The sequence below is a fragment of the Rousettus aegyptiacus genome, unplaced genomic scaffold, assembly GCF_014176215.1.
Source record: "Rousettus aegyptiacus isolate mRouAeg1 unplaced genomic scaffold, mRouAeg1.p scaffold_m13_p_2, whole genome shotgun sequence".
NCBI lineage: Eukaryota > Metazoa > Chordata > Mammalia > Chiroptera > Pteropodidae > Rousettus > Rousettus aegyptiacus.
In genome coordinates this window covers 143,085,941-143,099,457 of record NW_023416295.1, presented here as the reverse complement: position 1 = coordinate 143,099,457, position 13,517 = coordinate 143,085,941, and the positions used below count along the sequence as shown (strand labels likewise).

General features: G+C 38.3%; 1 protein-coding gene and 1 pseudogene across 1 annotated transcript in view; one reads left to right on the top strand and one right to left on the bottom strand.

The window, feature by feature from the left end:
• Positions 1 to 12,230, bottom strand: part of TM7SF3 (transmembrane 7 superfamily member 3) — a 29,895-nt gene extending 17,665 nt beyond the window's left edge. Inside the window, exons 1-5 of the mRNA XM_016119256.2 lie at positions 11,842 to 12,230; positions 7,053 to 7,207; positions 4,451 to 4,601; positions 1,517 to 1,637; positions 627 to 798 (exon numbers count right to left, since the gene is read on the bottom strand). Of these exons, the coding sequence (XP_015974742.2) occupies positions 627 to 798; positions 1,517 to 1,637; positions 4,451 to 4,601; positions 7,053 to 7,207; positions 11,842 to 11,932 (690 nt within the window). The 5' untranslated portion in view covers positions 11,933 to 12,230. The remainder of the gene's footprint in view (positions 1 to 626; positions 799 to 1,516; positions 1,638 to 4,450; positions 4,602 to 7,052; positions 7,208 to 11,841) is intronic.
• LOC118614049 lies at positions 9,243 to 9,360 on the top strand (annotated as a pseudogene).
• Positions 12,231 to 13,517: the final 1,287 nt, after the last annotated feature.

The following is a 13,517-nucleotide window of genomic DNA, read 5'->3' as shown; positions in this document are numbered from 1 at the left end:
AAGAATCAGAGCAGTCTAGTGAAACTCATTAACCATTAGACTAAAGAATGACCTTGTATATTATTAGACTGCTATCAGGCACCTTTCAAGACAGATAAAATCCTGCCCTATACAAAATGATCTACAGAGTGAGTCTCCAATTTTAATGTGTATAGGAGTCACCTGGAGGATCTCATAAACTAGAAATGGGGTAGAGCCTAAGAGTTTACAACTGAAACAAATTCCCAGGTAATGATGCCAATGCTGCTGGTCTGTTCCCCACACGCAGAGTAGCAAAGATTTACAGGGGTTCAAAAGCTCAGAGAAAATTTTTGCTCCAAGTTAGAGGTACAGGAATACATAGAAAATTACCGCTCATTTCCATCCATATCTCAAGATTACCTATTCATGTCTGTGGCTGCAACTAAAACGTAATATAATTTACACGCATCTCTTCAAAGGCTAGCATTATTTTAGGGTGTCACTAGCAAAGACTCCCAAGATATAACAAAATAAAAGAGAATAAGTGAGCATCCTAAAAAGACCAAGTGAACAGTAAAGAAATAGGATCCTGGTAGCTTCCTCTCTACTCAACGCTTAACAAAGTGTTTCAATCTGGCCATGTAAATCATGAGAATTAGACTTACCTTGATACCATTGGCTGTCACCTGAGGTACTTCGGCCATCCTCTGCAGATGCTTCAGCAACCCCTCTTCAGTGAGGTCATTCTCTGGCAGAAAATACTGATAGACATCATACTGCAACCTCCACCTCGAGTCCTGTCCTGTCCTGATGTCACATGGTGGAGGATCTGTGCCTCTAAATTCAACCAACAAAATTGAACATCAACCTCTTATTGTGAAAGTCTCATCTATAGAAAGGAACCAAAAGTTCAAAGTTCAAACTTCTAAAACAACGATTCCAACTTTGGCATTATGAAGAAAAATGACAGACAGACAGAATGGTTAATTAACCAGATGTTAATGTCAGTCAAGCCTAGAGTTAAATACTAGCTTTGCCATTTATTAGTTGTGTGTAAGCAAGCAAGTCACTTAATCTCAATAACCCTCAATGAAACTTTCTGTAAGAACTGCCCCTTCTTAATAAAATTGTTAGGATTAAATGACGAAGCACGTAGAGCACTCAGCACTATGGATATACGAAAAGCACTCAAATGTTAATCAAACATTAGCTATCATTACTATTAAAGTATAAACTAAGGCAGAGTTTTAATAAAATAATAAAATCCTTACAAAAAAACAAGGATGTTTCATGGTTCCAGAATGCTTTCCATATTTAAAACTTTTTACAGAAACTAGGATGTACTTCTAAGGTCATAATAGAGACTCAACACCTGGCTCTTCGTAAGGATAGAGAGGGACAGTATTAACTGTCATTTGACAGCTCCAGTATTAGTTAACATGAATTACTTTCATCGAAAAAATTAACAGCTCAATTTTACTAAAAAGAACGATGAGTTCTGAAAGAGTTCACTGAATCTACACAATAGCTAGTCATTAAAAGAGACAGACATTACCTCTCATAGCCTAGGTTTGCTGGGGCAAATTTGATAGTTGTTTCAAAGAAATCATATGTCAGGTAAATGTTGGGATCAATATCTAAATCAAACTCCAAATTACAGCCTCCAGGGACAGGATCTGGATGAAAAAATAAGGAAGTTACTCAAAATGAATTCTTATATATTCAAATTATACTCAGAAAACAGAACTCTATTCTTATGAGAATTTCCTATATAGAAGTTAAATAAACACAGAGCTTCTAGTTTTATACTCCCTCATGAATTGAAGTTAAAGAGCATTAAAGTTAACTGAGGTTAAGGACTCTGGAACACGGGTCAACAAATCTTTTCTGTTAAGGGCCAGACAGTGACTATTTTAGGCTCGGCAGGCCTCATGGTCTCTGTGGCAACTACTCGATTCTGCCCCTCATGGCACAAGAGCAGCCACAGACAACACAAGCCAATGGGCATGGCTGCATTCTAATAATGACTTTATGTAAAAAAAAAAAAAAAAAACAGGAAGAAAGCTGGATTGGGCTCACAGTCTATAGTTCGCCAAATTCCGCACTAGAACTGAAAAGGTCCAGAGAGATAGAGATTTTTAAGCTGGGATCCAAGAATAGGTTTTAGGGGCTCCATGAACACCCTGCAAATACATGTTGAATGTGTGCATTTCCTAGGTAGAGAGGTTTTTATTAGACTTTAGGGGTCTATGACACCACAAAAGATCATAAGAACTCAAGGATAGAGGGAAAAACCACTGTCAAAGAGAAAAGGAACTCCATAAGTAATGAAGGAAGAGGTGTCCACTTTTCACAAGTGTTTAAACAAGCAGAAAGATATCATCCTAAATTCTGGAAGAGTTCTTGTGTATACCTGTAGAGTAAAAGACTTCAAAAGACCCCCCATATATCAGAATAGCATATGAATGTTTAATTAAACACAAAATAAATCTGAGATATTTCATTTACATTGATAATGGGCTAAAACAGATCTTTTCTTGTTAGGAATCCTATTTACGACCTTTAAGCATGCCAAACTTAAATTGGTCACTTGACGTGAGCTCAACTCCATACAAAGAGTTGGACTCAAGTGGAGAGATTGATATAAGACAGAACAAGGTAAACCAATTTAAAGATTTATAAGGTCTCGACTTCATACACTCATCCAATCATTCCCACATCTAGGTCTGAGTTTCCTTAAACTCAGGAATTCTGGTGACTGACTTCCCCTGGCCAGATGTGGAATGGAGATACCCACCGTACTCATGTGTGTCAATATTGTGTGGAATTTTTCTCAGAATTCCATGCTCTTCTTTCATCCTCTCCTTTCCCTACAATTATGAATATTTACCACACCTGAGAAAATATGTACTGTTAACTGAAGCTCCATTGTTTATAAATTTTTCTTTGTACACTATCCTTGGAAGCTTGAAGTCCATGGTTTTTGATCAGGCAATTTAGCCTTTTGCTACAGATGACAGTCATTTTCCATCTTCAGTCATTTTTTGGATTCTACGTCCTTTACTAGCTACTGTTCCTTCTTTTCCCCATTACCACCAAACTTCAAGCATAGTATAAATTTCCTCACCTGATCTTCACTCCTCCATCACTATAATCTAGTTTTTATCCCCAGTGCACCACTAAAATGACTCTCATTAAAGGCCATCACTGACTCTTAACTGCACTATCATATGGATACTTTGCCACTTCTCTTGATCTCTCTGGAATATTCTATTGACTATTCCTCACTTCAGGCAGAGTTTCCAGGTTCTTCTTTTAGGTCCCTGACTACTCTTGAGTCTTATGCTTATTCTTCAGTAGTTAGTAACCACCCAGAAACAGTGCCTGGCCCATGGGAGGCACTATGAAAATATCTGCTATCACTGCTCCCCCCACCGTCGCCACGGCCAAATCTCTATGTACATGACTGGACAATAGCACTCACTTCGATGGCTTTTCAGTTAATATCTAACCTCGTTTATCTTACAAGAACTTCCCATATAGAAGTTAAATAAATACAGAGCTTCTAGTTTTATACAACTTCATGAACTGAGGTTAAAGAGCATAAAGTTAACTCCAGGCTCTTATTTTAAAACTGACTGCTATGTCTTTCTGTCCAGGTGTCCTCTAAGCATCTCAGATTCATTGTGTCCCAAACTGAAGTCACCATCTACTCCATTTCGACCCCCTAAAACATCCAGCACCACAACAACCCTATCTCTATGCTTATTTTGCACCACTATATCCAAGCTGCCTAAATGGGAACCCTATGGTCCCTCTTTTTATAATCTATAACCACTAGTCATTGTATCTTATCAATTTTACCTTCCAAATATCTCAAATCCAGCTCCTCTTCTCCATATTGCCTCCCGTGGCATCTGTTGCAAATCCTCATTTCTCACTCTGAGCTCTCAAAGGTATGCTTAGTCCTGACTCTGCCATGCCCTCACCAGCCCAGCCCCCACACTGCTTACAGATTTAACTTTCTAAGAGATGAAATACACCACATCATTCCTCTACTTAAAAACTCTCTATGCTTCCTCAGAACTGACCTAAAAATAAAATGCAAACCTCGAATTGTATATGAGGCTTTTGCACTGGCTCCAGCTACACCATCTGCCATTGTCCAAATCCACCATTATTCTTTCACACCTTCCTCTGCCTAGAATAACCCACTAAAGTGGTAAGGACTTTGTCTTGCCTTTTTGTTACTGTTTCTCTATGGGTTCCTTAAATGTTTTTTGAAGAAATAAATGTATCCTCCTAGTCCCTAACCAGGCTTTAAGTCATCGGGCTAACTCTCCAGCTCCCTTACTGTTAAAACCTTTCTGATTAAATATGTTGTACTTACAATAAACACTTTTTAAATAGAATTATAGTTTTCCCTAAGTTTCCATGAACAAGTCCCACATTATGGGGAGTAACAGGGAATTGAAGACAGACAGGTTACCTCTTTCTGAGTAGGAGAGTGGAATGGCCACATTTTGGACAGGCTCAGCATCTAAAGTCTCCAAGTACCAAGAGCACATACTCTGCTCTGGTCTAAGAATGAAAACCAGTCCTTTGTCAGTGCCTGTTCCTGAGGTACTAGGAAGGAGAGTCTGCAATAAAGGAAAGAAAGAGTCATCATGGATCGGGAGTTAAGCAAAATATTTAAATTCCAGACTAAATCTAGTTTGCATGTCCTATTCCAAATCTTCTCAAATAACAACAACAAAAACGAAGAAAAACAGACCTTCCTTAGATAATTAACCTCTGTGTGTACAATCCCATGTACACACATGGAAGAACTATTTTAAAATATAGGCTCTTTGATCAGAAATAGCAGATGCACAGTAAAATTCCCAAGCTTTCAATCCCCCCAATTAAAATTTACTATGTCAAGTAAAGAACTAAGACTACTGTCAATTGATGAAACTAAAACAATTTTGTAATGAATTTGATGTCCTTTATTCAAAGGAAAACAATCCAGGATTGGGGGAAGACAGTGCCTCACAAACAGTGGAGAACTCTACCCAAAGAATCTGGGGCAAGAATGAGTTTCAGAATGCATGAGAAGAAGGAATGTAGAAACAGAGTATGATGGGCTAAGAGGTTGGGGAGTTCCTTGTGAGACCAGCAGGTTCTATTTTTAGGGTAAGGTAATCTAGCTAAAACTGAGTTGGAGGATTGTGATTGGCATAGGTTTCATTGATTAGGTTTCATTGACAGGTTTTCCCATAGTGCAAACTGACTTGCCAGCTGACTTTCCCGTAAGTTCCAGATGGGTTGCAATTTGACAAGCATAAGGGAGAATGGCCTCGACACTAACCAAAGAACTATAGGGTCAACAGTTTCAAAGAACCAACTGTCATGATGATTCAACTGCCATGAAGACCCAAAAAATCTAAAGTAACACTCTTCATCAGGAATGGCAGAGGAAACAGAAATGAGTCTCTTCACATAGACCACTGGTTATCATCTTCTCAGTAGTACAGATACAGTAAGAACTAAAGGCAGTTCAAAGAAAGGAACATTATTACAATTAAAGACAAGTAAGAATCTTTCTGCATGAAAATTGAGGCCTAAGATGCTGTTAGTCCAGGCCACTTTTGTCACATTAGTTATGTCAACATCCCTTTATCCAAGCTGTTCCTCAGAAGTAAAAATACGCATTATAACTACTCTGTTGAGCTTTTGTGAGAATTAATTACATGGAACACCAGACACAGGGGGTCCTAACTAAGAGTTTCCAGAGATCCCCACGAAATCATACAGATTTATCCTTACATTTTGCCAGGTAGAGAGTCCAAAGATTTCAGTGGACTCAATCAAAGTCTATGGCCCTAGGAACTAAGGACCATCAGCTGGCACATAGTAAATATGCAATAAATATAAATGCTTTTTATCTCCATCGTTTCTCTTCAAATGTTGTCTATGCTGCTATTAAGAAGAAAATTATGTATATGCTATTTTACTATGTCTCTTATGTAAGGGCCTGAATAGGAAGTTTCCTTCTGAATATAGTGCCAGGAAAAAACTTGGCTGAGTAATTGAGTAAGAAAATTGGCATGTTTCTTCCTAAGCAAGTTATGAAATTTAGCATGCTTTGATTTCTGCTCTGGCTGCCAAGAACTAAAGCAAAATCAATGTATAAGTCATAAACACTGTTATCTCTTGCGATTAACGATTTACTCCTTCCTCTTTTCCTTAATCGATCTCTTCCATTTCTAGCCTATTAAACAAAACCTTCACGAATAAAAAAAAAAAAACTTAGTTTGAAAGATAATATGACCAATGTCTATAAAATATATATGAATTAAACTAAGAGATCTTTGTCTAGTAAATTCCTGATAGTCTTAGGACAAATAAAAAGAGGCACGACATCATACAGAGTGAAATTTATTTATTAGTCTAAGAGGTTATATATAAATATAAATAGATTTATAAAGGTTAACATAAATGACAAGTCTTCAATAGCTTAGGCTAATCCAGGGCATTACAAAAACTTCCCAAACTTGAGGTTGAGGTTAAGAGGTTTCCTGATGATTTCTGTAATAGAGTCCTAAATGCTGCTGAAAACCCACCACTGGGCTGGATGAACTCATGGTAAGGATTCTTTTGTTTCCATGAGACTCTAAAGAATAAAGTTGATCCTATAGGATCTTAGTAAATTTATAGGTCCTTAGTAAACTTCAACACTAAATGGCTGAACAAAAATGGAAACTCATTAAAATGTATTCTCAGGTTAAAATCATTAAGGACCCAGCAGAATAAGAAAAAGTGGTAAATCATGAGGAAAGCTTTAACTACTGACAGAAAACAACGCCCTCCCTGCAGAGTCAGCACTTTAACACCTCCTACTTAAGTCAGAGGTCACCACACTCAAGAAAGGCCTGAGATACTTACTTCTTAGCCAGTCTAAATCACTAATTTGACAGGACCCAAACTTGATTTTTTAAAAAATTCAAGACAAAAAGTTAACAAAGAGTCATCACACCCTAATGCTTACACTAAATACAAAACCCCATAATATGAAAACGGTTTTTATGGAAATAATTCTTTGTACTTACATTAGAAAAAGAAATTGTTGTATTCTGATGCTGTGAGTGTATTTGGAAAATAAGAAAAGTCACATTGCTGGAAATATGACGCAAAATAGCTTCCTCCGGAAAGGGTCTGTTGAGCTCCAAGTACCTAAATTTTCCCACAGAAAATTCAATAATACCTACAACAGGAGAAACATTTTATTATAACATTTGTACCTCTATTATCAATTTGTAGAAATCACATAAACATTTACATACTACTAATTTAATCAGAAAGAAAAACCCATTGAGTAAATATTACTACTACTACTACTACCCCCATTTCACTGATGAAGACAATTAAGCTTAAAGAGGTGAAGTCACTCAAGGTGACGGACGGACTAGTAAGTGATAGAACTAAGAACTAAAATGAAGGAAGGTATGTTAAAAGATATGAACAATGCTTAAAGTGCTGAGGACAGTCAAGGTGCCCATTTTAAAAACCGAATTGTCTGTCTGTATTTACTTTTAGGAGTTCTTAATACATCATTGATATGAGTGTTCTGTAAGATATGTTACAAAAATTTTCTCCCACTCTTGTTGTCTGTCTTTTTCACACTTGTTACTTCTAGATTGCTAGAAGTTTTAATTTCAATGTAGTCAAATTTTTCAAGTTTTTCCTTTATAATTTTAAAGAAATCTTTGCCAACATATTCCAAGACCATGAAGATACATTCCCCCTATTAACTTCTACAACTGTTTTACTTTTCATATTTAAGGCTAAAATCAACCTGAAACTGATTTTTATGTATGGTATGAGGCAGAGGGACTCAAGGTTCATTTTTCCACAGATATATATAAAATCTCCAGTTGATACAACAACCTTTATTGAAAATAGTTTCCCTATTGCTCTGCAATTCTACTTGTCACTAAAGTGAGTGGCCATAATATGTGAGGATTTGTTTATGAACTCTTGTGTTCCATTGCTCTAGCTGCCTATGCAAATACTATATATTACACTGTTTTAATTTCTGCTCCAAATTTGTTCTTCTTTTTCAAGACTGTCTTGACTATTTTTGGCCCTTTTTAACTTCCACATAAATTTTAGAAAGCAGTCTGTCAATTTCCACAAAAAAAGTCTATTGAGATTTTGACAGGGATGGCACTGAATGTATTAATTTCGAGAGAAATAACTTTATAACAGAATTTTCTAATCTACAAATCTTGAGATATCCCTCTATTTATTCTCAATTTATCTCAAGAACACTGTAGTTTTCTCTGTAGTAGACTTTACATATCCCATTATAATTATCCCTAAATATTTAATGCTTCTTGATCCCATTGTAAATTTACTTTTTATTTTAAATTTCAATTTCTATTCTCTCTTCACCAATGTCTTTTTTTAAAAGTTCTCCAGGTGATTTTAATGTTCAGGTAGGAACTCCTAACTCAATGTTTGATGAAGTAGGGAAGGGTAAGTATATTTTTTCCTATTCTTAGTTATCTTTAACCTAACTTCTGTGTGAAAATCCTTTAGCAGTGTTACCTCAGCAATCCCACAGCCATTTCGCAATTTTTATAGAAGACTGCATATTAACGAAACCAGTTATAGTTTGACTCCTGGCTTTGCAGGGCTTTGTCATATTTGACATTCCGAAGTCTACCTAGCACAGTACTTAGTTACTTAGTTGGCACACAGTAAATGCTTAGTGAATGATAGCTGAATTTTGTTACCTCAGGTAAGTAATTTATTTCCTCTGTCTCAGTTTCCTCACAGTAAAATGGAGGTAATTGTGCTGCTGAAAGTATCAAGCAAATGGGGAAAATTTTGTAAACTGTTCAATACTACACAATACAGTTTCATTATTAACTTCCACTACCTTTCCAATGTTTGAGAGGCTCATTTTCTTTAAAAAAAAAAAAAAAAAAAAAAGTCAGGCATTCAGTACTGTTCTACAAATAAACTAGTGGAAGAAGAGGACTGACAGGTATAAATGCCCAGCATATCCATCGAAAGCATCAGGCTGAGAAGGAGACTCCCACAGAGCGACAAGGAAAAATACTAAAGGTCAAGACAACTTTAACAGTACAGCCTAGCAAAATCTGCATTTAATTTCTACTCATAAAAACAGATATTGCAAATGAAGACATGTATCCAAAATATATCATGAAGAAGTTAACAGGCATGTCACCTCTTAGCCACCTGGAAAAGAATTCATCAGAAACATTTAGGAGGTCTACAGCCAAGCCACCCTGAACAAGCCCAATCCCATCTGATCTCAGAAGTAAGCAGGGTCAGGCCTGTTTAGTACTTGGATGGGAGACCACCTAGGAAGACTAGGTACTGTAGACATAAAAAATAACAAATAAGGAATTGTAAGCTAACAAGGTCCTTGCAATCTGTGAGATCAACTAAGGGTTGCCTTGCCTAAACATTTAGGAGGCATAATTAGATATTATGACTTTGGGAGTGAGAGGGAAACAGCACATCAAATGGTATTACAGAGCAAATGGCTAACATACAGATGGGGCACTTATGCTGTAGCACTCCTCTGAAAAGCAGTGCCTCTGCTTTTTCTACCAAAAATATTTTTTGCCACCTGACTCATATCAGGAGATTCTTCTGTTTTTCATACCCTTCCTCCATTCCTACCCAGAGTCACTCTTTCCTTCCAATAATTCCATTTTAAAAAGAGCTGCCCCATGCTAATCTTTTCCTTTTCTTTCCCAATCGAATTCTAAACTTGCAACCTTAAAATTTCCAACTCTTCCTTTTTAGTATTTTACTAAAATTTACCTCCACTGTTTGTGCTCTGATGCAAAAACCAAATTCTAGGAGAGATCTGTGAAAGCTGAATCTTTATAATTCTCTTCAGATGGAATATTAAAAACAAAAACAGTTTATTAAGCTACCCGAGCTGGTTAGCATTCAACGGCCCCTCCCAATTTCTCAGTTATATCTTATAACTTTTCATTAGTCCAAAAGCTAAAGCACAAAAATGTACATACCTTTCACATACTTTTGAGAGTCTACTTGTAACTATGCAATGACCTGCTTATACTAACTATACAATAATAAACTATATATAATAATAATTAACAGCACAAATATTAGAAGGCTCAAATGACATTCTACTCAACTCCAATTACTATCTAATTCCATGTGAGTTACTGGATACGAAACTGAAACAATAATGAAAGATGTTAAAGGAAGCAGAGAACTGAGACTTCAAGATAAAACTGTTTAAATGTATGATGCACCTCTGTAGCCCACTAGTCACAGAAAGCACCTTCCTCAAACATTCTAGGAATTCTATCTGCCACTTCAAGGATTCATTTGGCTTTCAAGCCATTACTCAAGTTGTGAGAGTTAGGTTCTGCTAAAGTTGGGTAAATCCTCCTAAATCATAGCCACTGCTCAATTTCTTCAGTTAAATGTTGTCCTTCTGCACAGAGCAACAATATTAACGCAAGGCAAAAAGAGTAGCATGCTAGGAGAAATTTTAGTACTGAAATCACAGAAAAGAGGGAAAAATATTAATCTCTCAATTTATTACTCAAATTTAACTTAAGTATAAAAATTTCTAGATAGTATTAAATACTAAAGCATAGAACCAGAAATGAAAAGTTCTGGGTCACAGCCCTCCTGACTCAGGGACTAGATACAAACTCAATCTCTTAAATTCTCCACCTGTTAAAATGCAGTAGTATCTCTTCTACCTCTGTCATAAAACTGTTTCGAGAAATGAGAATTCACAGAAGAATTAAGTGTAAAGCACCATACTAAGTAAAATATTCTTGTTAGGAGTCACTCTGGTAAAGTCGAAAGACCATGAAATTTGCAGCAAGTCACACTTGGGTTCAAATGCTTCCTGTGCCTCTATTGGCTGTTTGCTTGTGTATTGTGCATCATCTTGGACTCAGCCTTATTCTCTGCCAAGTAAGGATCGTAATTATTTCATAGGGCTGTGAGAATTAAATAACACTGTCATGAAAAGTACCTGGCACATTTTGCACTCAGTGAATGTTAGCGCCCTATATTAAGAAAGCTATTTTTTCTGCAAAAGTATAACTGCCCCCTTTCAGCTCTGGCCCTAAGTCCCATGCAAAGATCTTAAGATTCAGTTTGCACAAGAGTTTTTCAAAGATAAGCATTTAGGAACACAGTCATGTTATTCAGAAAATATCGTTCCAGAACTGCAACTAGTCTCTTCAGCTCAAAACAAAATTAAGAATGTGCTTAACCTCACGGAAAAAGCACATGATCATCAGCTGGTCACAATTACTGCTTTTTACATTTATATATTAACAAACCACAAACTACTATAAAACCCATTCACCAAACACATGACCTACAATCTAAAGTCCCATTCTGAGTTCACTGTTCCTCAAAAACTCTGTTGAGTTTACCAATTGGAAAAGCATCTAGATTTTGGAATGCAAAATCCTGCTGCAGCCTGGAGGGTCATCAATCTTAAAGCCCTTGGTTCTGCACCAAGCCTTACTGTCCAAAGGCTCAGATACGCCACTTGGGCGCAAAGAGGTGTTTTAGCATGTTAAATTAAACCCATAAACATGGCTCCTCCCCGAGGGAGATAATAATGTCTGAACAAGTTGTTACAAATCTCTTCCCATATGACCAGCCTAAATTAGGCCGGCAGTAAGGCTTCCCCAGCAAAGGGAGTTTCCTTCTGCAGAAAATGACCCAGATCCATTTCTGCCGGTTCTGAACTCACCACCTCTCCTGCTGGATGGGCAGACCCCGGGATGGACTGACCTTACAAGAAATGCAAAAGCAACTTGGGCTGCAGACGTGAGGCGCCCCCGATCTTACCCACGCTGGAGTTCCCGATGGTCTCCGCTCCACCAGCCACCCCGGGTTGCGACGCCAGCACCGCCAGGGCCAGCAGCCGAAGGAGCCCCATAGCTGCCCGGGCCCGTCGGAGCAAACGCCAGGGTCGCAGCGGGGCACGCACCGGGCCGCGCAGCCTCGCCCTCGCTACCCAGGCTCGCTCGCGCCCGGCGCCATCGCCCTCCAGGTGCTCGCGCCCGGCACCGTCGTCGACCAGGTGCTCGCGCCCGGCGCCGCCGTCGGCCAGGTGCTCGCGCCCGCCGCCACCGTCGGCCAGGTGCTCGCGCCCGCCGCCATCGCCCGCCAGGTGCACACGCCGCACACCTGCCAGGTCCGCAGTGCAGACGTACAACCTCGGCCACACTCCCCCAGAGGTTTCCCTTCCTGGCAATTATCCCCCGCTGCTCTCCACAGCGCCTCCGCTCCGCCCCTTTTACGACACCGCTGCGTAAGGCCCGGCGGCGCGCGCCCCCTTTTGGCGCACGGCGGGTTGTCAGCCACAGCGCTCCCAGGACCCCGCGCGGGAACTAGAAGAGACCCCGGGAAGTCATATGGTGTAATCTGTACTTCTCCCTTTTATATCTTTCGCGTTTACGAAAAACACCGTTAAAGCAAAAATAACTCTTTTGCGGCCTAACGTCTCCACGCTCCTGTTCCCGAGTTTAACGGTCCATTGCAAAAAGAAAGAAAGGAATCTGGTACTCCAAACGCAAGAACAATTGTTTTCCCCGTAGCAATTGCCTTAGCTGCGCAAGCTAATGTTAGTGTCAAAATGCGGCGATAATGCTGTTTCTGTGGTGATTATTAGGCTGGTGATGAGTACATTTAAAAGTAAGTTTTGTTTTCCCTAAGCAAAATATCCTCGAAGACTCAAGACCTTTATCTGAACTTCCTCTCTCAAATTTCATACCTGAGTGCTGTTTAAAGGACAGATGGCTCGTGAGGTGACTGTAAAATTAGATTTATAGACTAAAAGTTATTTGGGGAAGATTGCCTTGCTTTCCTTTTCCTGCTCTTTAAATTTTTTATTTATATATCTCAATGAACAACTATCTTGAAAATTCATACAGTATTCGATTAATCCACTACTATGCTAAAAATCTATAGCAATCACCACGCTAACAGTAACAATTCTTCCTGTTCTTCCTCTACCTGATGCAAATTTTCACATGTTTGGTAGCATTGTCTATTCCTATGATGTTTATTCGCTCTCCCATATGCACCCATTCCTGTAGCTCTTAGTAGATGAAATCCCAGGAAGATGATAAGAACAATTATGATAAGGGTAGCATTTGAATCATGATGGATATTAAATAAATTGTATTATAATTTATATTTGTTATATTTATAATTGTATTATAATTGGAGTGGGAGGAATAGAACTCTTATCTCACACTGTCAAAAAGAAATCCCAAAGTAGTAAATAAAACCATAACAGCTAGAAAAATTATGTTTTAAAAAGAATCTCAGAATGGTCTTTTTTCATTTTAAGAGTTTATTTGAGCAAAAATCAATTAGAATCTGGCAGTACCAAACCAGAAATGGTCAGAAGGGCTCAGGAGAGAAACTTTCTAGACAAACAAACAAAAACAACAACAACAAAAACCAAGGAAACCATAAAAGATTGGTAGGTCTGGCTACTTAAAAATTTAAATTTT